This window comes from Heteronotia binoei, chromosome 15, assembly GCF_032191835.1.
Source record: "Heteronotia binoei isolate CCM8104 ecotype False Entrance Well chromosome 15, APGP_CSIRO_Hbin_v1, whole genome shotgun sequence".
NCBI classification, from domain to species: domain Eukaryota; kingdom Metazoa; phylum Chordata; class Lepidosauria; order Squamata; family Gekkonidae; genus Heteronotia; species Heteronotia binoei.
In genome coordinates this window covers 522676-543287 of record NC_083237.1, presented here as the reverse complement: position 1 = coordinate 543287, position 20612 = coordinate 522676, and the positions used below count along the sequence as shown (strand labels likewise).

Genomic DNA, 20612 nt, shown 5'->3' with positions numbered 1-20612 from the left:
TGCAGAGAGCGCGCCCTCCCCTCCCCTCCCCGGGCGTGTGCGCAGGCGCGGCGGGATGGCGGCGGCGATGGCGGCGTCGAGGGGGCTGGAGACGCTGGCCGGGCTGGTGCGCGGCGGAGAGGCGGCGTCGGGGGCTCCCCCGCGGGGCCTGCCCTGCCTCGTGCGCTGCGCCAGGGACAGCGGGGGCGGCGTCGGGGGGGAGGCGCAGGTGAGCCGGGCGGGGCTGGGGGGGTGGGGGTCCTCCGCCTCCCTCCCCCCCGGGCCTCACCTCCTCCCTCCCCCTGCAGGCGTCGGCGTCGTCGCCCCCCCTGGGCGGGCTGCTGGGCCCGTGCGCGGCGCGGCTGGGCTCCCCCAAGAGCCGGTGAGTGCGGGACTGGACGGGGGGGGGAGGCGGTCCCCTGCCCTTCTCTGCCCTCCCCTCCCCTCTGCTCACCTCCCTCCTTTCTCCCCGGGCCGGCGGCAGGTTCGAGGGCCTGTGCCTCCTCTCGGTGCTGGTGAGCCGCAGCAGCACGCCCACCTTCCGCCACCACTGCCTGGCCTGGCTGCGCAGCCTCCAGCACGTCCTGCAGGTGAGCGCCCCGCCCGGATGGGGGGCTGGACGGGGCGGGCGGGCCTGCTCGGCCCCCTTCCCTGCTCAGGCCGCGCTTCTTGTGCCCGCAGTCCCCGGACCCTCCCCCCACCATGGAGCTGGCCGTCCTGGTCCTGCGAGACCTGCTCGAGTACTCCTGCCAGCTGCCCGACCTGGCAAGGGACATCGGCACCAACCACATCCCGGGACTCCTCACCTCCCTGCTGGCCCTCAAGCCCGAGGTAGGCGATGCCCCCCCCCATGGCCGCATTTAGCGCCCCCCCCCTTCCCCCCAGGCCTCCTCAGCCTCGCCTCCCCTTCTCTCTCCTCCAGTGCCAGATCTCTGCCCTGGAAGGAAGCAAGGCTTGCATGAAGTTCTATCCACGTGCTTGTGGCTCCTTGCGAGTAAGTGTCAGGCACCTCACCAGGGGGTGGGGTGGGGTGGGGCAGGGGGATGAGATGAGATGAGGGAGCTACTGACCCACTTCTTTCCGGTCCTCCTCCGTCAGGGGAAGCTGGCAGCCTTCTTCTTGGCCTGTGTGGATTCAGAAATGCCTCACCTGCAGCAGGTAAACGTCTTCACTGTCCACAGTTTTCACGCGCGGGAGCAGGAGGGCATTCTGGGCCAAGGGCGGGGGGCCAGGTCTGTGTCCTCATCATGCCTTCCTGCTCTCCCAGCTGGCCTGCGACTGCTATGCCCTCCTGCCCTCCCTGGGGGCCGGCTTTGCACAAGGACTCAAGTACACGGAATGCTGGCAGCAGCAACTCCACTGCCTCTTGGCCACGCTGCACGGCCTGCTGGGAACTCTCTGTGAGGGCGCAGAGACAGGTGCGTACTGCCCAGGAGGAAGTGGGGGGCACCTCTGTGCAAGGAAACAGGATGGCGGGTGAGATGGGCCTTTCTGGTCAGTTCCAGCAGGGCTGCTCTGGTGTTTTTAGGGTGCTCTGCCACAATACCTGGGTGGCATGGCGTGGCATCGTTCCCCCCAGCTCCCTACTGCCAGGTTGGCCAGTGAAGAGGAAACCCCTGGAGAGCCAAGGGGGGGTGGCGTTCTGTAGTGGGCTGGCTCTTGTTTTTGCCCAGGGAGGGGATGGATTTGAACCCTTGGAGCAGAGGGAGGGGGCACCTTGGGAAGTTGATTTACGAAAAGAGAGTGTGGACTCCCTGGTAACAGTCAGCCACCGGCTAGACACCATCAGGGCAGTGTTATGGTCAACTTGTGTTGGTATATTGTTTTGTGTACTTTTTGTGGTGGTGGTTGTATTTTACATTTCCCAGAGCCTGGCCTGAGGCAGGGAGGGGGCGATGAAGCAAAACAAATCAAGAAATAATAGTGATAGTAATAATGACAAAGTTTCTGATTCAGCTGGTGACTTCAGTCTCCAGGTCTGTTTTGTCTCCCAAAGCGCGGGCGGAATAAGAGACGCCTCGGATAAAGCCCCCCTCCCCTTGCAGAGCCCCAGGCGAGGCCAATCTGCGTTCGGGGCGGGGGGAAGGAGGGTTTCTGGAAGCAGTGCTGCGCTCATCCCCCCCCCCCCCCACTTGTTCCAGAGCCTCTGCATTACGAAGGGCCTGGGGTGGAGATCCCTTTGCCGGCGCCAGAAGAGGGGCAGACAGACTTCCTTCTCCACCTGAACCTCCGGTTTGCAGGCTTGGCCAGGTGCCTCTGCAGGATGCTGAGGTAGAGAGACCCCCCCCTCCCACTGAGTCCTTCGTGGCCTGTGCTTGGTGCCCCCTTCCCTTCCCTCCCCTTATGCTTTTGTTTTTTGTTCTAGGAATGACTTTCCAGCGCCTGTAACAGTCCCCGTGCAGGACATCCTGGACCTTGTCTGTCGCGCTCTCAGTGTCTCCACCAAAAACATTGTGAGTAGCGAGCCCCCCTCCCCCCCTCCCCCCCGATATCAGGGTCTGAAGAGAAGAGTCCTGTGCATGAGGGGGGAGGGTCTCTCTCTTGGCCTCCTTTTCTGACTGCAGGGTGTTTCTCCTGTGCCCTTTGGCCATAAGCGTGTGCTCAGGCTGAGGTTTCTGGGCCACTTGGCCTTGTCTGGGTCCTGCTTCTCGGTTGCTGGAGCCTTAACCTCCAATGGGGGGATCTTGCAGAGGTCAGGGAGTGTCCTTGCGAAAGCTGTCCCCCTCCCAGGAGGCTGGGAACAGGAGCCCTGCAGGCAGCATAGAGTCATAGAGCTGGAAGGGACCTCCAAGGTCATCTAGCTCAACCCTCTGCACAGTGCAGGAAATTCACAAGTCCCTCCCCCTCTACACACCCTCCCAGCAGTCTCTGCTCCAAGCCCAAAGGTATAAAAATATCAAAAATATTGTGCAAGACACACACTCTTGAATAGTTTATACAAAATTAAGTAAATTGTATTGTGTCATATAATGAACAGCCTACAAAAGTAGGCATACATTCATACAATCAGAAATTAAAGCCAAACAAGAGTCTCAAATACAGTATTTCAGGGAGGACCCCTCACAGTCTCTTAATTTTCCAAATAGAGTACTAAGACTCAATAATAAAGTTCCACAGGAGTCCCTCCGTTGCTTGTTGGCTTCTGAAGGAAAATTAAGCTGCTAATTAAGATACTGAAATGGTTGTTTGAGAGAGAACTTGGCTGGAATTTTCAGTTGGCTTACGAGGAAGCTGCAGGAGCAGCGGAACGCAATCAAAGCCGGAGTTTGTGTGAAGGCAAGAATTTCTCCTTCAGAAGCCAACAAGCAATGGAGGGACTCCTGTGGAACTTTATTATTGAGTCTTAGTACTCTGTTTGAAAAATCAAGAGACTGTGAGGGGTCCTCCCTGAAATACTGTATTTGAGACTCTTGTTTGGCTTTAATTTCTGATTGTATGAATGTATGCCTACTTTTGTAGGCTGTTCATTATATGACACAATACAATATACTTAATTTTGTATAAACTGCTCAAGAGTGTGTGTTTTGCACAATATTTTTGTAGTCCATATATTGTGCTGCCATTGTTCTTTTGCATTGCCAAGCCCAAAGATGGCAAAAGAACAGCAACAACAAAACCCTCCAGGGCCTCAGACCAAGCTGGCTTGGAGAAGGGCGAATGAAGCCTGGTTCTCCGGAGTCTGCAGTCTGAAGCAGCGCGCCAGGCTGGCTCGTGAAGAGGGCAGTGCTGGTGGAGGAGGAGAATGGGCCCATCAGACCGACGGGTGGATCTGCATCAGGGACCCAAGCGATGAGCGGGGGGTTGCCAGCTCTCTCTGTCCAGGGGGGCAGAGTCTCAGGCAGAGCCATCCCAGTCGTGAGGCATGGGGGGGGAGGGTAGCCAGTGGCAGCACAGATGGGGGGTGGGGAGAGTGGCTGGCCAGCCTGCCTGTCCCTCCCCTCCCTGCTTGTGCTAGGAATGCTGGGGAAGGAAAGTCAGGGGCTGTGGGGGCAATGCACAGAGCAGGTGGAGTGGTTACGGAAAGGCCGTGGCAGGATTCCCCACCCCCTCCCGGTGCGATCTAAATGAGCACAGCCACACACACACACACCCATGCCGCAGGTGCTGCTTTCTGTGATGGGGGGGATGTGGGGACCAGCCACTGGTTTCAGCTCTGCTGGGGCCTGAGGGTGGGGTGAAAGGGGGCAGTGGTTTTCCCCATGACAGAATCCCCTGCAGAGCTGATTGGAGGCCCACCAGCAATCTGGAGGGGGTACTGGGGCGGGGGTCACAAAGTCCTGCTTCGCTCCCAGCCTGCCCTGACCCCAGGGCTGGGTCTCCATTGCACCGTGGCCAGAGGCCACCATGGAGCACGGCTGGTGCAAAAGCCCTTTCGGGTGGGGGTTGCCGGGGGGGGTCACCAGCGTGCAGCTCCCGTTGCTCAGAGCGCAGCTGGAGCAGAAGATGGTGCAGGATTCAGCCTTTAAAAGCCCCCCTCCTTATGAACATATGAACAAACTGTCTTCTACTGAATCAGACCCCCCTGGGTCCATCAAAGTTAGTCTTGTCTACTCAGACTGGCAGCGGCTCTCCAGGGTCTCAAGCTGAGGTTTTTCACGCCTCCTTGCCTGGACCCTTTTTAGTTGGAGATGCCGGGGATTGAACCTGGGACCTCCTGCTTGCCAAGCAGATGCTCTTCCACTGAGCCACCGTCCTTCCCCTTCATTTTCTAGGGTTGGTTTGGCGATGGTCCATTACGGGTGTTGTTTCTGCCTTCGATCCACCTGGAGATCTTGGACGTGCTCTCTGCTCTCATCCTGGCGTGAGTTGGGGGGAGGGTGGGTAGAGCGGGTCCCCCCCCCTCCGTCTGGATGTTTGCCTCCTCCTGACCCGGCCCCTCCCTCTTTCCCCTCGCAGGTGCGGCCCTCGGCTGGTGCGCTTGGGGGGGGCCCTCTGCCGCCTCTTCCCGCAGGTGCTGACCACTTGGAGTGCTGGGCAACAGGACCTGCTTCTCCCTGGGCAGGAGCGCCCGTACAGGTAGGAGAGGCTGGCAGTGGAGAAAAGCAGTCTGGAAAGAGGCTGGCAGACCTGCTGTGGTGCTGGCGGGGGGGGGGGGGTTAAGTGGGCTGCTTGTGCTGCTGGCTTGCCAGAGGGGAAGTCACCCTGCCCTGTCCCTTGGTCCTCAGCGCAGTGCGGACGCGCCTGTACCAGGTGCTGGATCTCTGGGTACAGGTGGCTGGAGCAGCGTCTGGGGTCCTGCAGGGGCAGCGGCCACACAGCGAGGCCCTTCTGGGCCACTTGATTGCTGACATCAGTCCTCCGACGGAGACGCTCAAGGTGAGCCTCCCCGCCCCTCCCCTCCCCTGCTGGCCTTGGGAGCCCCGTCTGCCTGGGCCCGTCGCCTCACGGTCTCTCTCCTCCTCCGCAGCTGCGAGAGGGCTGCTCCGGCTCTGATGGGAAGCCCAGCGCCCCCAAGAGACCCCGGCTGTCTGATCTGGGGAGTCCGGGGCCCTCTGCCCACCGCAAGCACGACCCCTGGGCAAACAGTGACGTCTGCCTGGCAGCCCTGCAAGGTAGCCCTCGAGAGACCCCGGCACAGGCATCTGTGGGCACACCTGAGAACTGGCATGGGGGGCCTTCCCCATTTCTTCTGCATTGGCCTCCAGGGAAGCTTCAGGGGGCCACGATTCTCCTTGGAAGTCTTCCGGGGGAGGAGGAGGCTGCTGCTCCATGAGAGCAAACCCCCACCCACCCAGGGGAGAGCAGGCTGTCTGGGCAGGGGGGGGGGGAGAGGGAGAAGTAAGTCCCTCCCCACTCATGAGCCTTGTCTTGCCCTCAGGCTAAAGGGGGGGCTTGTGAAGGGTGCCTGTTCCCTGCCGCCTCCAGTTCCAGGAAAGGCCTGCTGCTAGGCCCCTCCCTCAAAGCTTTGTGCCTGCCCCCCCCCCCAAGAAGCATAATGGGAGCCCTGAGCAGAGGTGGGGAGAAGATCAGGGAGTCAAACTGACAGATCCCCCCCCCCTTCTGCCAGGTCTGAGCCGCATCGTTCTCCTCAGCGGGAGTCTCCTGAAGGAGCAGGCCCACAAGGTGAGGAGGGGAGAAGGGTGGGCAACCGCCTGCCTGCCTGCCCGCCCAAGGGGGGGTGGTGGTCTCAGGCCTACTCTTGGGACTTGGCTGACTGGGCGAGACGCAACTCTGCACGTGCTCAGAGGCTGAGCAAAGAGGCCCCAAGGGGGGGTGGGCAGGCAGCCCCTCCTTCCTCCCCCCCCGTGAAGGGGCTGGGTGTTGACCCTCTTGACCTCCCGCCCTGTCGCTGTCTGTCTGCCAGAGGCTGCAAGAGCTGGTGATCCCCCTGCTGATTCGCCTGAGCCAGGCCGACCCCCTCCCCGGCTCCCCCTACTCCAGGGCCGGCTGCCGACAGGAACTCTACCGCCTGCTCTTGGCCTTGGTGTTGTCGCCGGCCCCCTCCTGCCCGCCACCTCTGCACTGCGCTCTCGGGCTCCTGCGGCAGGGCCGTGCAGATGCCAGCCTCCAGGTGAGGGCCACGTCCCCCTTCCCAGGCCAGGGACCAAGGCCTCCGTGGCTGGCCCAGTTGCACCTTCTGAGCTGCGCTCCTCTCTCCGCAGGTCTCCTCTTTCTGTGCGGAGGCTCTGGTGACCTGCAACGCCCTGCTCCATCCGCGGGTGCCGTCTCTGCAGCTCCCGCTGGCGGGGCCTTCTGGCCCACCCCCCGGCTCCTCCGAGATCTCCTCGCCCGCCATGGCCTCCCCCTTCCGCCCCACCCCCCCTCTCCCCTTCCCTGCCGCCCGCCTCCCCCCGCCCGCCTCCCCTTCTGCGCCCCCCTCCGTGGGCCCCCCGGCCAATTCCCTGGGGCTGCCTCTGCCCAACCTGAGCTTGGGCCAGCTGCCCCCCCGCCTGACCCCCGAGGAGCCCACCCTCCCGGCATCTCCTGGCACGGCAGAAGCGGCGGCCTTGGCGGCGGGAGCCAAGATGCGGCGCCCGATCTTCATCCACTATGACAAGGAGGAAGAGGAGGACGTGGAACTCTCCCTGGAGAGCGACTCCGATGACAGTGTGGTCATCGTGCCCAAGGGGCTGCTGGGAAAGACGGCCAATCACATGAGTGGGGCGGTGGTGACAGTGCCAGCCCCCGCCCCAGCCGTGCCCCTGCCCTTGCCTCCGGCAGCCCCTCCCCCGCCGGTGCCCCCCTCTTCTCCCCCTGGGCCAGCCCAGGAGGAAGCCCTGGCGGAGCCCCTCCCCCTCGGCCCCCCGCTCCCTCCCTCGGCAGCTCCGCTGGTGCTGCCCCCTTCCCCCGCCCCTCCCATGGCAAGCGAAGCCTCCCTGCCCGCCCTGGTGGAGGAGGAGGAGGACACCCCCACCGTCATCAACATCAACAGCAGCGAGGAAGATGAGGAAGACGAGGAGGAGGAAGACGACGAGGAAGATTTCCCCGAGGACGAGGAGTATTTTGACGAGGAGGAAGAGGTGAGTGTGCAGGGGTGGCCCAACGCCGCTCTTTGGAGGCGGGCCCTGCCCTGAGATCTCTCCAAAACTTGAGAGGTGTGCGCAGTTTTCTTCCTGCAGAGGCTGCTCATGCGGCCTTCACTGGTGCCTGCAGAATTCGGCCTCTCATCCACGGAGGCTTTTTCTAGGGCGAAAACGGTGCCGGTCTTTCAGGAGCCTGGTTGCCTGTCCAAGGAGCACGGAGCCTCTCCCTTCAGCAAGTCCCGTCTGAGCTTTTGGGGAGGGGGGTGGGGGTGCTCTTTCTGCCCCTCAGATTGGCAGCCGGAGAGCCTTCCCAGGGGATGACCACCTCTTCCTCTCGGTGGCTTGCCAGGAAGAAGAATTTGACGAGGAGGAGGAAGAGGAAGAGTTTGAAGGGGAGCTGGATGAGGAGGAGGAGGAGGGAGAGCTGGATGAGGAAGAGCTGGAGGAGCTGGGCGAAGAGGAGGAGGAGGAGTTCGATGAGGAGGAAGAGGAAGGGATGACAGAAGACGAAAAGGAGGAGGAGGAAGAGGAGGAAGGCCTGACAGAAGAGGAAGAGGATGGGCTGCCACCCCCCTTGCCCCCCCGGAGTGAGGAGCAGCCTCCTGAGCTGCTGCCTGGGAAGGAGGCGCCCCCCAAGCTGGTGGGGGAGGAAGAGGAAGGGGCGGGGCTTCTCATGGAGGTGGAGGAGGAGGAGGCCTTCCACCCCCCGGAGGAGGAGGAGGACCTCCTGATGATGAAGGCAGAGGAGCCTGCCTCCTCGCCCCCTGCCAAAGTCCTGCCAGGGCCACCCCTCCTGCTTCCGGGCCCCTCGGCCCCTCCGCTGCCCTCCAGACCGGACGCTGCCCCTGAGGGCCAGGAGGAGAAGCCCCGTGGGGAGCTGGAGGGTCCTCCGGGTGGGGCAGCCCCTGCAACTGCTTCTCCTGGGGCCCCCCCAGTGGAGGAAGAGGAGAAGAAGGCCGTGCCCCCTGGAGGCCACCTCGCAGAGGTTGGGGAGCCATCCTCGGAGAAGCCCCCCCCACCGCCGGAGGAGGAGGTTGTGGAGGTGAAGGAGGAGGTGAGGTGGGGGGAAGGGAGGGGAGGGGAGGTCGGGAAGCAGCAGGCAGGTCAGAGCTGAAAGCGTGCAGAAACCTGCTGCCTTGTCCTTTTCTCGCTGGAAATGCCTGGGACCGAACTAGGGACCTTCTCTATTCCTAGCAGAGGCTCTGCCACTGGGCCCAGTCCACTTGCAGTTGGGTTGAGACGCTTTTCGTCTGCACAAGAAGCCCTCCCCTCCCCCGCAGTCAGCACAGTGTGAAGCAAGGAGCCCCATTTCTTGGGAAAAGAAGCCCCAGATCTTGGTGCTGGTGGTGGGTAGGGGGACACGGAGCACTTGCCAGACTGCAGAGGGCGATTGGCGGATCCGGGCATGGCCAGGGCAACCTCCTCAAAGTAGGAGAGGGAGAAAGTGCAAAGAGAGCCCCTCCCTCTGCACCAAGGAGCCAGTGTGAAGGGGAGGGGCAGCAGAGGAAGGAGGAGGATTTTCTAGAACCTTCAGTTAATGTGGCTTTTGCCACTGGAAGGTGTGTTGTCTTTAGCGTTGGTGCTCAAGGAAGAGGAGAGAATGTGAGAGCTAAGCAGAACCCCCATGTTCAGAGGTAGTATACCACCGTTAAGTGGCAATTACAGGCAGCGCTGTTCCCTCAGGCCCTGCTTGTGAGGTTGCCTTATCCGGAATTGAATGCCTGTTCTGCCAAGGTCAGTGCTGTCTACTTAGCCTGGCAGTGGCTCTCCAGGGTTCAAGTGGAGGTCTTACCCCCTGCCCCCACACCACGTATGTCTTGACCCTTTTAACTGGAGGGGCTGCTTGGGGCTAACCCTGTGCTGTTGTCCATGCCCAGGAGATGCTGTGCCCTTGGGCCGTCGCGGCCCCTCCCCGTGGTTGGCAACGGGATGTTGGGGGCTTTTTGTCCCGCAGGGAATGCAGCCCCCTGATTTCTCTGCTCATCCTCTCCTGCCCAGGCAACGCCACCCGATGAGACAGAAGCCATGTTGGCAGACTTCGTGGACTGCCCCCCGGATGAGGAGAAGGGGCCGGAGGAGGAGGCCACCTCCTGACCCCCAGGAGAGAAGGAGCGGCGTCATGGGGGGGGGGAGGGGCTGGGTCGTGTGTTTTGTATGAATGGAAAAGTCCAATAAACTTTCTGGGTTTGATGTCTTGGTTCATGGATGAGGTTTTGTGTGAAGAAGCTGCTCTGATAGGCTACCGGGGGTTTGTGTGTGGAGGAGGCACAGCAGCTTGCTTGCGGTGAGATGGGTGGAGAGGAGGAAGTGGGGCAGGGGCCCCAAAGACAATCCCATATCCTTGCATTAGTCCCCAATTTACAGTGCTTTCTCAATACCCATTGCATGGGGCAGGGATATGCTTTATAACTGGACTGATCCACAAGAAACGAGGGAATTGGAATTGCAACATGAGTGACAGAACAAAGTTTGAATCCATGGCGCCTTAAAGATCAAGGTATTCATGCACACTTTTATAAATCATCCTATATCGATATAAAAAGTAAGCTGCCTTGGTGATGACTCACCTATCCTCCCATTGGTTGAGCTGCGTGTGGCTCAGTCTCCATGGAGTGTAACCCCACCCTCCAGCCTCAGGACAGATGAGGATTGGGCCACTGGGAAAGTTGCCTTTATGTCTTATTGGCCTGTCTTGCCAGGTCCTCCATATTTCCTCAGTGGCTGTTGTTAGGCAACCATAGTATTCAAAGCTTGGTTCTGTCAGTAAAAGATGGCGGGAGGAGGCCCTTTCCAGGCCTGCTTTGGCCTTTGAGGGAGAACTCATTGGGGCCAGTTGACTAGGATTGCCAGCTCCAGGTTGGTGGGAAATTTCTGGAGATTTTGTGGTGGAGTCTGAGGAAGCCAGAATTCGGGGAGCCAGAATTAGGAGAGAGGCCTCAACTGAATAGAATGCCATAGAGTCCACCCTCCAAAGCAGTTATTTCCTCCAGGGTGAGAGATCTGTTGTCTGGGGTTCAGTTGTGATCCCAGGAGATCTTCACGCTCCACCTGGAGGTTGGCTACCTTAGCCCTGGCAGCACCTTCTAGGTGGAGATTGGACTTCTACCCTGCCCTTCACTATCCGAAAAAGTCAGAACAGCTTTCAGCCTCCTTCTTCCCCTCCCTACAACGCAGACCCTGTGAGAAGAAGATTGCAGATTTATATCCCGCCCTTCTCTCTGAATCAGACTCAGGGTGGATCACTATCTTCCATATCTTCTCCTCCCACAACAGACACCCTGTGTGGGGCTGAGAGGGCTCCCACAGCAGCTGCCCTTTCAAGGACAACTCTTGCGAGAGCTATGGCTGACCCAAGACCATTCCAGCAGCTGTAAGTGGAAGAGTAGGGAAACAAACCCGGTTCTCCCAGATAAGAGTCCGAGCACTTAACCACTACACCAAACTGGCTCTCGAGGTAGGTGGGGCTGAGAGAGCTCTGACAGAACTTGAGTTTCAGCATCTGCATGATCATTGCAAATCTCTCAAGAACTCTGGGTCAAGGCACTCGCCCAACGCCTCTTTCTAGAGCCTGTTCTGTTGTTACAAATAGCCTTATTCCTAGTAAGTGATGTAAGTGTAAAAATCCATTCAGCATCTTCACATGATGATATGGTATCATAAATATGTTAGGAGGGTTTATAAATATTTTCTTGATTTTAAACAAAACTCCTGAAAATCCATGCGCTCATGTCCATTCTTCACGAAAGGTGGAAATCCAAGGTGCATCTGTATGCAGTCCTAACGCGTGATCAGTGTTCTACCCTGCGAGGCCTAATGGCGGGAACACCAGCTGGAGAAATGGCTTCCACTCTAGAGTTCACCCCAATGCCTCAGCTGTTGGGGCTGCCCTGTCTTTGGAGCCCATCTGTGAACAGGGAGCTGGCAGAGAGAAGGGGAGCAGAGGCCGGAACAGAATGATCCAGGAAGGTGCTTTAATCGGGGAAAGTGCTGTGGACAGTAAGGTCTGTGGCCATGGGATGTATGCTCTATTTGCTCTATGTATTGCCATTTTCTGCACTGGGGAGCCTATGCAGGCTAATAATACTTAAGGCTTGGCTGCAGGTTTCTGTAACCCTAGTCCTGTGACGTTGCTTAGTCGATGGCCTCAGTTAAGAAAGGTGGACGATGAGAACATCGGAAGAGCGGTCGGGGCGGAGGGGTCCACGTGGTCCAGCCTCCTGCCTCCCGTCCCACAGTGGCCAGCCAGCCAGTTCTTCTGGGGGGCCACACGCAAGGCAGGTGTCAGCACAGCAGCCACTGGAGCGACCTCTCCTCCCTCCAAGCCCCTTCGACAGCTGCGGCCATCACCACGTCCTCTGGTCTGGGCACGTCCTGAGCACCTGAAAGTGGCATTTCCACCCCCAGGCCCAACAGTGCAGGGGGGAGAAGTCCCTTCGCCCGCTCCCCCCCTTCCCGGCGCACGATTCCAGAGGCCCCATCACAGCCCCCCCCCCCCCCGGTTAGTGGTCTCTCCTGGACGGGGAGCCCCGCCCTCTCCTCCTGGGGCAGGTGCGCCCCTCTGCGCTTGCGCGCCCTGCTCCCGCCAATGGGTTCGGAGCGCTGCGCCCGAGGAGGGGCGGGGCTCTCTGGCTCCGCCCTGTCAGGTGACCTGCCGGGCGCTGCGTTGGGGCGGGCTCAGTCTGCTGCGTCGGCTCGGCCAGGCAGCAGCTCGGAGCGGGGGGAGCGTCGTCGCGGCCGCCGCCGCCATGGTGTCGCTGCTGTGCTGCGGGCCGAAGATGGCCGCCTGCGGGATTGTGCTCAGCGCCTGGGGGGTCATCATGCTGGTAAGTGGCGGCGGGGAGAGAGCCCTCGGCGGGGAGGGGGGCAAGAGGCAGCTGCCCAGCTTCCTTCCCCTCGGGGTGGGCGAGCCAGCCGGCGGTCCTCATTCGCCCGGACCTCCCCCTCCTCCTCCTCCAGGTTCTGCTGGGCATCTTCTTCAACGTCCACTCCGCCGTCCTCATCGAAGACGTCCCGGCCACGGAGGAGGACTTCAAAGGGTGCGTTGACGGGGGGGGGGGGAGGCGTTCCTCCTGGCCTTTCTCTTTGCTGCACACAACTGGGGTGGGGCTGGCCTGTCTGCCTCCCCCCTTGGCTGCATCCTGCAGGTCCCTCCTGCCTCAGGAGAAGAAGACGACCACGACATTGGATGCATATTCCGCCCCCCACTCTCAATCAGAGGCTCAGAACGGCTTACAATTTCCTTTATTTTTTTCCTCCACAACAGACACCCTGTGAGGTGGGTGGGGCTGAGAGGGCTCTCACAGCAACTGCCCTTTCAAGGACAGAGTCTCAGAGCAGCCTACAATCTCCTTTCCCTTCCTCCCCCACAACAGACACCCTGTGAGGGGGGTAGAGCTGAGAGGGCTCTCCCAGAAGTTGCCCTTTCAAGGACAGAGGCTCAGAGCAGCCTACAATCTCCTTTCCCTTCCTCCCCCACAACAGACACCCTGTGAGGTGGGTGGGGCTGAGAGGCTCTCCCAGAAGCTGCCCTTTCAAGGACAGAGTCTCAGAGCAGCCTACAATCTCCTTTCCCTTCCTCCCCCACAACAGACACCCTGTGAGATGGGGGTGGGGGCTGAGAGGCTCTCCCAAAAGCTGCGCTTTCAAGGACAGAGTCTCAGAGCAGCCTACAATCTCCTTTCCGTTCCTCCCCCACAGCAGACACCCTGTGAGGTGGGTGGGGCTGAGAGAGCTCTCCCAGAAGCTGCCCTTTCAAGGACAGAGGCTCAGAGCAGCCTACAATCTCCTTTCCCTTCCTCCCCCACAACAGGCATCCTGTAAGGTGGGTGGGGCTGAGAGGCTCTCCCAGAAGCTGCCCTTTCAAGGACAACTCTGCAATAGCTATGGCTGACCCCAGGCCATTCCAGCAGCTGCAAGTGGAGGAGTGGGGAATCAAACCGGGTTCTCCCACATAAGAGTCCACTACCCCAAACTGGGTCTCAGGGAGGTGCCTTCCCTGGAGAAAGCTGAGAGGAAATGCCTTGGAGTCGGGCACACTGCAAGGCAGAAGCGGCCCCCCCCCCCCCCCCGGCCTGGGGAGGAATGATGAGCACGAATGTGTGTGTGTGTTATTGGGAGTGGGATGTCTGATCCCTCTTCTGTCTCCGTTCTGCAACAGCAAAGGGCCGGAGAAGATCTACCAGCTCTACAACCAAGTCAGTTACAACTGCTTCATCGCGGCTGGTCTCTACGTCCTCCTGGGGGGCTTCTCATTCTGCCAAGTGCGGCTCAACAAGCGGAAGGAGTACATGGTCCGCTGAAGATGCTTCCCCCCTCCCCCAACTCCTTGCTGGTTGTTCCTCCTTTCCCTTCCAGTCCTCCTGGTTGTATTTATTCTGTTTGGCCTTGCCCTTGGCCGTGGGACTCTGGGGGGGCACTCCTTCCCCTCTCCCTGCCCTCCCCCCTCTTTCCTTCTCTTGTGCCTGGGAGCATTGGGGGGGCGGGTGGTCCCCCAGTGTGAGCTCTCCTCAAAGTTCCCCTCCTCCCCTAACACGGATCTCCTTTTCTGGGATGGTTTTCCCATGTGTCAGAAAGGGGAGGGAAGCTGCTTTTTTTGGGGGGGGGGTCCCTTCCCACCACCTCCTTTCAAAATAGCTGCCAGGTGCTCCCCCCCACCTTGCCCGCTCAGTCCGGCCGGCTTTTCCTGCACAGCCCCCCCCCCAAGGTCACCTCTTCCATGCCAGCAACACCCAGGGCGCCTGTGGCTGGTCCTTGTTGACGGGCCGCAGACTCGAGTGTTGGGTAAACATTGAGGACGCCACCTCTTCCTTCCCACTCTCTGAGGTGGGAGGGAGATTGTGCTGTGCGTGAGCCAGGCTGTGCTGTGGCAGTGTGACATCCATTCGCCGTTTCTTGGTCAGACTTTCCTCCTTGGTGGTCATGTGAGCCTGCTGCTTTGAGGGCCCCAGGTTCTGAGCCCTCTGCCATCTGCTGTGTCGTCCCCCCCCCCCCCCCCCGTGCCAGCTGGAGGAGGAGTACAGGAGCCTTTCAGATATGGAATTGCATGGAGGTTTTGTTCCTGGAAAGACTCCCCTCCCCCACCTCCTGCACATTCTGGAGCTTGGCTGGGGTGCCGTTCCTTGGAGACTGGCCGTCTGGACATCTTTTCCTTGGGCCACCAGTGCCCCTTCGTGCCCCAGTGAGAGATACTGGCAGCTGGGGGAGGGTAGAGGGCCTGTGTGATGGTTGCTGGGCCCTTGGGGGGGGGGGGGTCTTAACCATCTCTTCAGTCACTTGTGCAATAATAAATGTTGTTGGGCCCTGTTCTGTCTTCTGTTTCAGTTCCTCTTTCTTGGCAGAGGGTGGCGGGAGAGGGGATTCCCAGCCAGCAGTTTGCCTTGGGCTTGCTGGTGTCTCCCTGCTGGAGGGGCCATTTTTGGGACAGTTGTCTCCTACAATTTGCGGAGGGGGGGGCTGGAGGTGGCAAAGGATGGGGGGGGGAGGACCCCGCTGGTTGCCAGGCTTGCTTTACGCCCCCCCCCCCCCCCCGCCAATATCTCACTGCAAGTGGCAGTTGCTAAAATTGACACTGGACATCCAGTTGAGGTGGGGGACTATACAGGGAAATGATCTGAGCCTTTGTGTGTGTGTGTGTGTGGGGGGGTCTCTGCTGGTGAGGAAGGGTTATGTTCTGTGCCACTCCTGCTCTGCTAAGAGGACCAGACTAGTTAGCAGGAGCCAGGAAGAGAATCTGCCTCCTGTGGAGTGGGGGGGGCGGGGGTGGGGCTGAGAGGACCCCAACTGTGCTCAGTGGAATCTGCCGCTAGAAGTCAAAGTCTTCTGGAATGGTCACCTCTCTCTCTCGCCCCCAAGAGCAGCTTTCCTGAGGTGGAGATGGTCTCTGTGCTTTTCACGTTTGTGATGATGGCCTGAATCTTGTGTGTCCCCCCCCCCCCGCCCTTTCTCGTATGTCGCTCTGACTGCATGTGGTGAAAACATGCTATGAGCACGCGGCCTCCTCGTTCACCAGTCGCTGAGTCAGTGGCCAGTCTGCCTTGTGCAGCTGACGAATCTCCTAGGACCGAGGCTGTTCAGTTTGCCGCCAGAGCTTCTCTTTGGACAAGGCCCCCCCCATCTCCCAGTAAGGAAATCCTTGTGGTGCTGGGGCTTGCCGTTGAAGGAAACTGACAGCTTGTTACAGAGGCACAACGCAGACCTAACAGCCTCCGTGATGTCTCTTGCAGGCAGAATTTGTCTCTGTGGATGCCTGTTAAGTTCTTGCTGTAGGGTATATCGGTAAAAGAGCACCTCTCTGCCATTTGCAACTGGAGCAAGACTGTTAGATAGCCATTGCGGGCAATCCATGGGTATCCTGCACACTGAGTTGTGGACTGCAGTCTGATCTCTTTGAGAATGTCTTTTGGCGACGGCAGCGTTTCATCTGGGTTGGAGGGGGTCTTTCGGCTCCAAGCACAAAGAGGAGCGTGCTCAGATCCTAAAGGTGGACCATGAATCCAGCCAGCTTTGTGGAGGCTTCAGTTTCCCCAAATGTTAGTGAAACAGAATGCACTAGAAAGCAGCGAAGCAATATTGTAGTCTCAAAGCATGTGCTCAGTCCAGGTAGCATTGAAACAGCCTAATCAATCCTCCCTCTCTTCTCCCCCCCTCCTCCCACAGGCCACACAATACAGCGCTGTAAGTCCCTTTCAAAAGCTTGCTGGATCAGGCCAGTGAGGGTCCATCAGTCTCACCCGGAGGCCCACCAGGTAGCTCTGATGTGGTTCAGAGATTGCCTCTGAGCCAGGGGTCGGGCTTCCCGGTCCCTGTCATCCATGAAGGGGGAGCATTACGCATCTTGAGTGGTGAGCAGCTCTTCATGTTATCTGCACGACAGTCCTATAAAGGAGGCCGGAAGGGCGGGGCTTGGGCCAGCCTCCCCAGCGAGTGGGCTAATGTGGGGGCGGGGCTGACATCCCTGTGGCCAGTATGTGAACCCGGCGCCGGCTAGCCACTAAGGAAACTCCTGAATCCCAACCCGTAGGTGGAATTGGAAGCGGGGGCCATTTGCAGAATGTGGAGGAGGGGGCTATGATGGCCGCAGGTGCTTCTGCAGGGGGGCCTCCCAGTGAAGGAAACTATTTATGCTTAAAAATTTTGAGTTAAAACAGAGTTAAACATTTTGAATTAAAACCGAAATAAAATACCCTCCATGCCTGCTAATGATAGGCTTGGTGGCAGCCTTCGCCTCCCTCTTCGCGGGTTCAGAGCAGCTTCCAGCCTCCTTCCCCTCCTCTCCCCACAACAGACACCCTGGGAGGGGCAGATGGGCTGAGGTCACCCAGCACCTGCGTGGGGGATTCAGCCGGTCCTCCGGCTCAGAGTGCCCCGCTGGTGCACAGCCCTCTCGCCGGGGGAGTGTCCGAGGTTGCGCAGGGTGTTAAGGTGGCCCCAGCCCCTCGCCTGGAAGCGGGAGCGCGGCCGTCGCTCCTGGGACTGCCGCCTTCTGCACAGTAGTAGGACTCGCCTGGACGGAGCCCCTCTTCCCCTCCCCCCGCCCAAGGGCTGCAGCTAAGGGGGGCCGGGCGCGCTGAGTCCAGGCAGCAGCAGCGGCGGCGGCCGGAGAGGGGGGCCATTCAGTGCTCCCTGGCTTTCTCACATGCCCCCCCCCCTTTGAGAACCCTGCCTCCGGGCTTGGCTTCAATGCTGCCGCCTCCAAGGGCCGCCCGCTGCAGCGCCTGGGGCAGTCCTCCAGCAGCCGGGCTGAGGCTGCTCAAAGAGGGGCCAGGCCAGGCCAGGCGGCGGCTGGGGAAGAAGCTGCTGCTGCAAGAGACCCCCCCCCCTCCCCGGCGGGCGGCCCCAGCGCGAGCAGTAGCCAGGACGAGGCGCCCCGCGCGCAGGCGCATAAGGGCCGGCCATAGAGAAGAGCGGAAGGAAGGAAGGGAGGGAGGAGAGAGCGGCCCGTCCCCGCCTGGCCTCTCTCTCCCGCAGTCCCGGCTGCAGAAGGGTCCGCCATGACCTCGGCCTCGACCAAGGTGGCTGCCTCGTCCCCCCTCCCCGGGCCTCTGAGCATGCCCCGAGTGCCGCCCCAAGGAGGGAGGGCGCGCTCCGCACGGGCCCTCGCCTGACCCCCCTCCCCTGTCCCCGCAGGTGGGCGAGATCTTCTCCGCGGCCGGCGCCGCCTTCACCAAGCTGGGCGAGCTGACCATGCAGCTGCACCCGGTGGCCGACTCCTCGCCGGCAGGGTGAGCCCCGCGGGGGGGGGTGGGCGGGGCTTGGGCGGGGAGGGGAGGAGCCCCGCGCGAGCCCCGCCCCCACCGCCTCCTGACCCCTCCCCCAGGGCCAAGTGGACCGACGCCGAGATCTCCCTGCTGCGGGCCTCGGTGCAGCGCTTCGGAGACGACCTCAACCGCATCAGCGCCCTCATCAAGGAGCGCACCGTGTAAGGAGGGGGGCAGGAGCGGGGGCGGGAGGGGAGGGGAGGGGAGGCCGGCCCCTCGCCCCCCTCCCTCTCCCCCCCCTGACCCCCTCCCTCCCTCCCCCCCCGCAGGGCGCAGCTGAAGGGGGCCACCAAGCGCAAGGCCTACGAGGACAGCGGCCTGCCCCCCCCGCCCGGCGAGTCGCCCAAGAAGGGGCCCCGCAAGAGCCAGCCCGCCGCCCCCCCGGAGCCCGCCCCGCCGCCCGCGCCCCCCGGGGCCAGCCTGAAGAAGCCCAAGCCCGCCGGTGAGCCCCCGGGGAGGGAGGGAGGGAGGGGGGGGCTGGGCTGGGTGGGGGCTCAAGGCCGGCCTCTCTTCTATCCCCCCCCCTCGCCCGCAGACGTGACCCTCAGCGCTCTCAACGACGCCGACGCCCACAGCGACCTGGTGGACATGGAGGGCCTCGGGGGCTCGGCCCCCGCCAAGAAGCTCAACTTCGACCAGGGTAACCCTCCCGCCCCTTCCCGTTGGGGGGTGGGGCTGGGCTGCCCAGCGGGGGGGGGGACTGGGGGGCGCTCACCCCCCTACCCCCCTGTCCCCCTCTGTTTTCCAGACAGCCTGACCCTGGACTCTGGCTTCCTCATGGCCCCCCCGGGCTCGGACTTGCCCCTGCTCTCCCGCTGAGAAGGCTTCTTGGGGGGCGGGTTGGCCTCCTGCAGCTGCTCCTGATCTGGGGGGGGGGGCACCCGCAGCAGCTCTCCTTCCTGGCCGGCCTCTTGCCCCACAGTCTTCCTCCCCGCAGTTTGGAGCTGGGTATCTCACCCCCCGCCCCCCACGGCAGACGGAAGAGCCCCTGGATGTGTGCGGCTGGCGCCAGGACTCCAGGCCAAGCCCCCCCTCTGGAGCTCAGAGCAGCAAGAGAGCTTGGGGGTTTTGTTCCTCTTGAAGAGCTGCAATAAAAGTTGGGCTGAGCCTGGTGGCCCCTCCCTCCCTCCGTGTGCTTCTTCAGTGCCGCTGGGCAGGAGGGGGGGGCTTTCAGCTGCCTTGCTGAAGCCTGCGGGGTGGGGGAGGGCTCCCTCTGCCGCCTGGACTCCCGCTGCTCAGGCCGAGCCCCCCTGGGGCAGCACAAGGCAGACTGGCAGCCGGCGGGGCAGGGGGTGCCAGTACTGATGTGCTGCTAGAGGGGGGCCAGCGCTGCCTGCCGCAGGAGGAGGAGGAGGCGGCAGTAGCGAGGGGCCCCTTAGGCTCCTGTCTGGTGCTCCTGTAGAAATCCCGGCCACTCACGTTAACACCACAAAATGGTTTGTGGATACCTGATTGCCCGACAAACCATGTTGTGCTGCTGGCGTGGGAGCTGGTTTGTGCTGCCTGTCGTGAAGTCCAGTGGTCCAGAAGGTTCCTGCTCCAGAGTTCCATGCCCTCCTGCCGTTCTGCTTCCCAATGGAGGTTTCTTGGCGATCCAGGCAGGGTAGGGGTGGGCAGGAGAGAGGCCCCAGAGCTCCCTCCCTCCCTGGTTTCTGTCTCCTGCTGCCCTGGGGGAGCACTCGCTGCCCCCGCTAGCCCCACGTGCTTCCCTCTCGCGGGTGGAAGGGTTGCAGCTGGCCCTGTAGAATGTGCCTGTACCCCTAAGAGGCCAGGGAGCTCTGGGCATGGAGCACAAAATGATAGCTGGGTGACCACACAAGCCGCTCTGGGACCTGGGGCCACTGGGCTGTGAGAGGAGGGGCCACAAGCAGGGGGGGGGGTTTCCAGGGAGGACGAGTGGGCCCCCAGGGTGGTGGTGGGGTGTGTGTGTTTTTGTGGGGTGACTGGCCTCTCTGTGCCTCCATCACAGCACATGGCCCCCCCAGGCAGGCCTGATTCCTCTCCACAGATGGGCACGGGGGCTTTTGGGGGGTGGCCTCCTCCCTGCCACCAGGGCACAATGACCTGCGTGACCCCCTGCCCACGTTGCTGCTAGGATGGAACTTGGCACTGATTTCTGACCAACTGTGGCCCTAAATTATGTGGGGTGCTCGCAGACACATGTGTTTCTGATCTTCGGGCAGGCTTTTCTGGGGGCAGGGGTGGGTCACAGTTCATAAAACAATTGCATTCCAGAAGCCACTAAATTGCAAGATCTTTTTTTAAAAAAATAAAATAATATCGGCTGTCCACTGCAGGGGGTATACAGGTATTCCTTTATATGGAACGGAGACCCCCTAGGTAAAATTGCCTGTCTCCTTTGGTCTAATCAGAAAGCCTATTTTTTGCATCCTGTTCTGCAGGGAAAGATATAAAACATCCCCCCGCCCCATTTTGTGGGGAACGACACACGGTAAAAATGGTAAATGTGTGTGTGGGGGGGCAGTGTCTTAGAGTGGATTGTTGCAAAAGGCTGGATGAAGGCTTACTCAGAGGCAGACGATGTAATTTCTTTAAAAGAAAAATCTGGAAAATACAAGCATGGGGGAGGGTGTGTGATTAACCACCCCCCCAGCAATTAATTGGGATGCCACCCTCAAAATCGAAGATTCTTTTGTGGCTGGGGGTGTTATAATGTGCCCTGACTCTTGTTTATGTGAGAGAAAATATTTCCCTGGGTTCTTTTTCCGAGGAGGGGGAAATGTTTCTGGGCCTCTCCAGGGGCTTCCAGCAGCCATCTTTCTTTGAGCTCCTGCAGTCACTGGGGGGGGGGGGCATTTGGCTTCAGGGGGCAAGTGGTGAGGGGTGATTCCCCCCCTTTGCCCCCCTTTTGTTTCCCTGTGAGGTGTGTGTGTGTGTGTGGGGGTTGTTTCCT

At 60.8% G+C, this 20612-nt stretch overlaps 4 protein-coding genes across 6 annotated transcripts in view; all 4 read left to right on the top strand.

The window, feature by feature from the left end:
* Nucleotides 1-303: 303 nt before the first annotated feature.
* On the top strand, nucleotides 304-9632 carry PELP1 (proline, glutamate and leucine rich protein 1). The gene is made up of 17 exons (XM_060255439.1): nucleotides 304-361; nucleotides 464-569; nucleotides 661-810; nucleotides 902-973; nucleotides 1078-1137; nucleotides 1247-1397; nucleotides 2121-2250; nucleotides 2345-2432; nucleotides 4692-4780; nucleotides 4876-4995; nucleotides 5145-5295; nucleotides 5387-5531; nucleotides 5987-6042; nucleotides 6284-6490; nucleotides 6582-7439; nucleotides 7792-8496; nucleotides 9441-9632. Exons 3-17 carry the CDS (start codon nucleotides 682-684, stop codon nucleotides 9534-9536), a joined length of 3057 nt encoding a protein of 1018 aa, XP_060111422.1. The 5' UTR covers nucleotides 304-361; nucleotides 464-569; nucleotides 661-681; the 3' UTR covers nucleotides 9537-9632.
* Nucleotides 9633-12057: 2425 nt separating this feature from the next.
* RNASEK (ribonuclease K) lies at nucleotides 12058-14744 on the top strand. The gene is made up of 3 exons (XM_060255341.1): nucleotides 12058-12265; nucleotides 12399-12478; nucleotides 13600-14744. The coding sequence occupies exons 1-3, from the start codon at nucleotides 12188-12190 to the stop codon at nucleotides 13739-13741; spliced, it is 300 nt and encodes a 99-aa protein (XP_060111324.1). The 5' UTR covers nucleotides 12058-12187; the 3' UTR covers nucleotides 13742-14744.
* Nucleotides 12172-20612, top strand: part of LAMTOR4 (late endosomal/lysosomal adaptor, MAPK and MTOR activator 4) — a 440193-nt gene continuing 431752 nt past the window's right edge. The window contains exon 1 of the mRNA XM_060255340.1: nucleotides 12172-12190. Coding sequence (XP_060111323.1) covers nucleotides 12188-12190 — 3 coding nt within the window. The 5' untranslated portion in view covers nucleotides 12172-12187. The remainder of the gene's footprint in view (nucleotides 12191-20612) is intronic.
* On the top strand, nucleotides 17387-18823 carry C15H17orf49 (chromosome 15 C17orf49 homolog). Of its 3 annotated transcripts, XM_060255766.1 has the most exons (5): nucleotides 17387-17452; nucleotides 17568-17662; nucleotides 17758-17859; nucleotides 17968-18338; nucleotides 18447-18823. In XM_060255766.1, exons 1-5 carry the CDS (start codon nucleotides 17432-17434, stop codon nucleotides 18515-18517), a joined length of 660 nt encoding a protein of 219 aa, XP_060111749.1. In that variant the 5' UTR covers nucleotides 17387-17431; the 3' UTR covers nucleotides 18518-18823. The 3 variants fall into 3 exon arrangements, with proteins under 3 accessions (XP_060111749.1, XP_060111751.1, XP_060111750.1); XM_060255768.1 differs by lacking the exon at nucleotides 17758-17859 and having other exon boundaries at nucleotides 18451-18823; XM_060255767.1 differs by lacking the exon at nucleotides 17758-17859.

Excerpts from the sequence above, each read along its gene's own strand:
- PELP1 (XM_060255439.1), top strand. The coding sequence starts at position 682 with ATGGAGCTGGCCGTCCTGGTCCTGCGAGACCTGCTCGAGTACTCCTGC. Across the intron at positions 1,138-1,246 it reads AAATGCCTCACCTGCAGCAG|CTGGCCTGCGACTGCTATGC; the intron begins GTAAACGTCTTC and ends CTGCTCTCCCAG. Across the intron at positions 2,433-4,691 it reads GTGTCTCCACCAAAAACATT|GGTTGGTTTGGCGATGGTCC; the intron begins GTGAGTAGCGAG and ends TTCATTTTCTAG.
- RNASEK (XM_060255341.1), top strand. The coding sequence starts at position 12,188 with ATGGTGTCGCTGCTGTGCTGCGGGCCGAAGATGGCCGCCTGCGGGATT. Across the intron at positions 12,266-12,398 it reads CCTGGGGGGTCATCATGCTG|GTTCTGCTGGGCATCTTCTT; the intron begins GTAAGTGGCGGC and ends CTCCTCCTCCAG. Across the intron at positions 12,479-13,599 it reads ACGGAGGAGGACTTCAAAGG|CAAAGGGCCGGAGAAGATCT; the intron begins GTGCGTTGACGG and ends GTTCTGCAACAG.
- C15H17orf49 (XM_060255766.1), top strand. The coding sequence starts at position 17,432 with ATGACCTCGGCCTCGACCAAG. Across the intron at positions 17,663-17,757 it reads GCCGACTCCTCGCCGGCAGG|GGCCAAGTGGACCGACGCCG; the intron begins GTGAGCCCCGCG and ends CCCCTCCCCCAG. Across the intron at positions 17,860-17,967 it reads CTCATCAAGGAGCGCACCGT|GGCGCAGCTGAAGGGGGCCA; the intron begins GTAAGGAGGGGG and ends CCCCCCCCGCAG.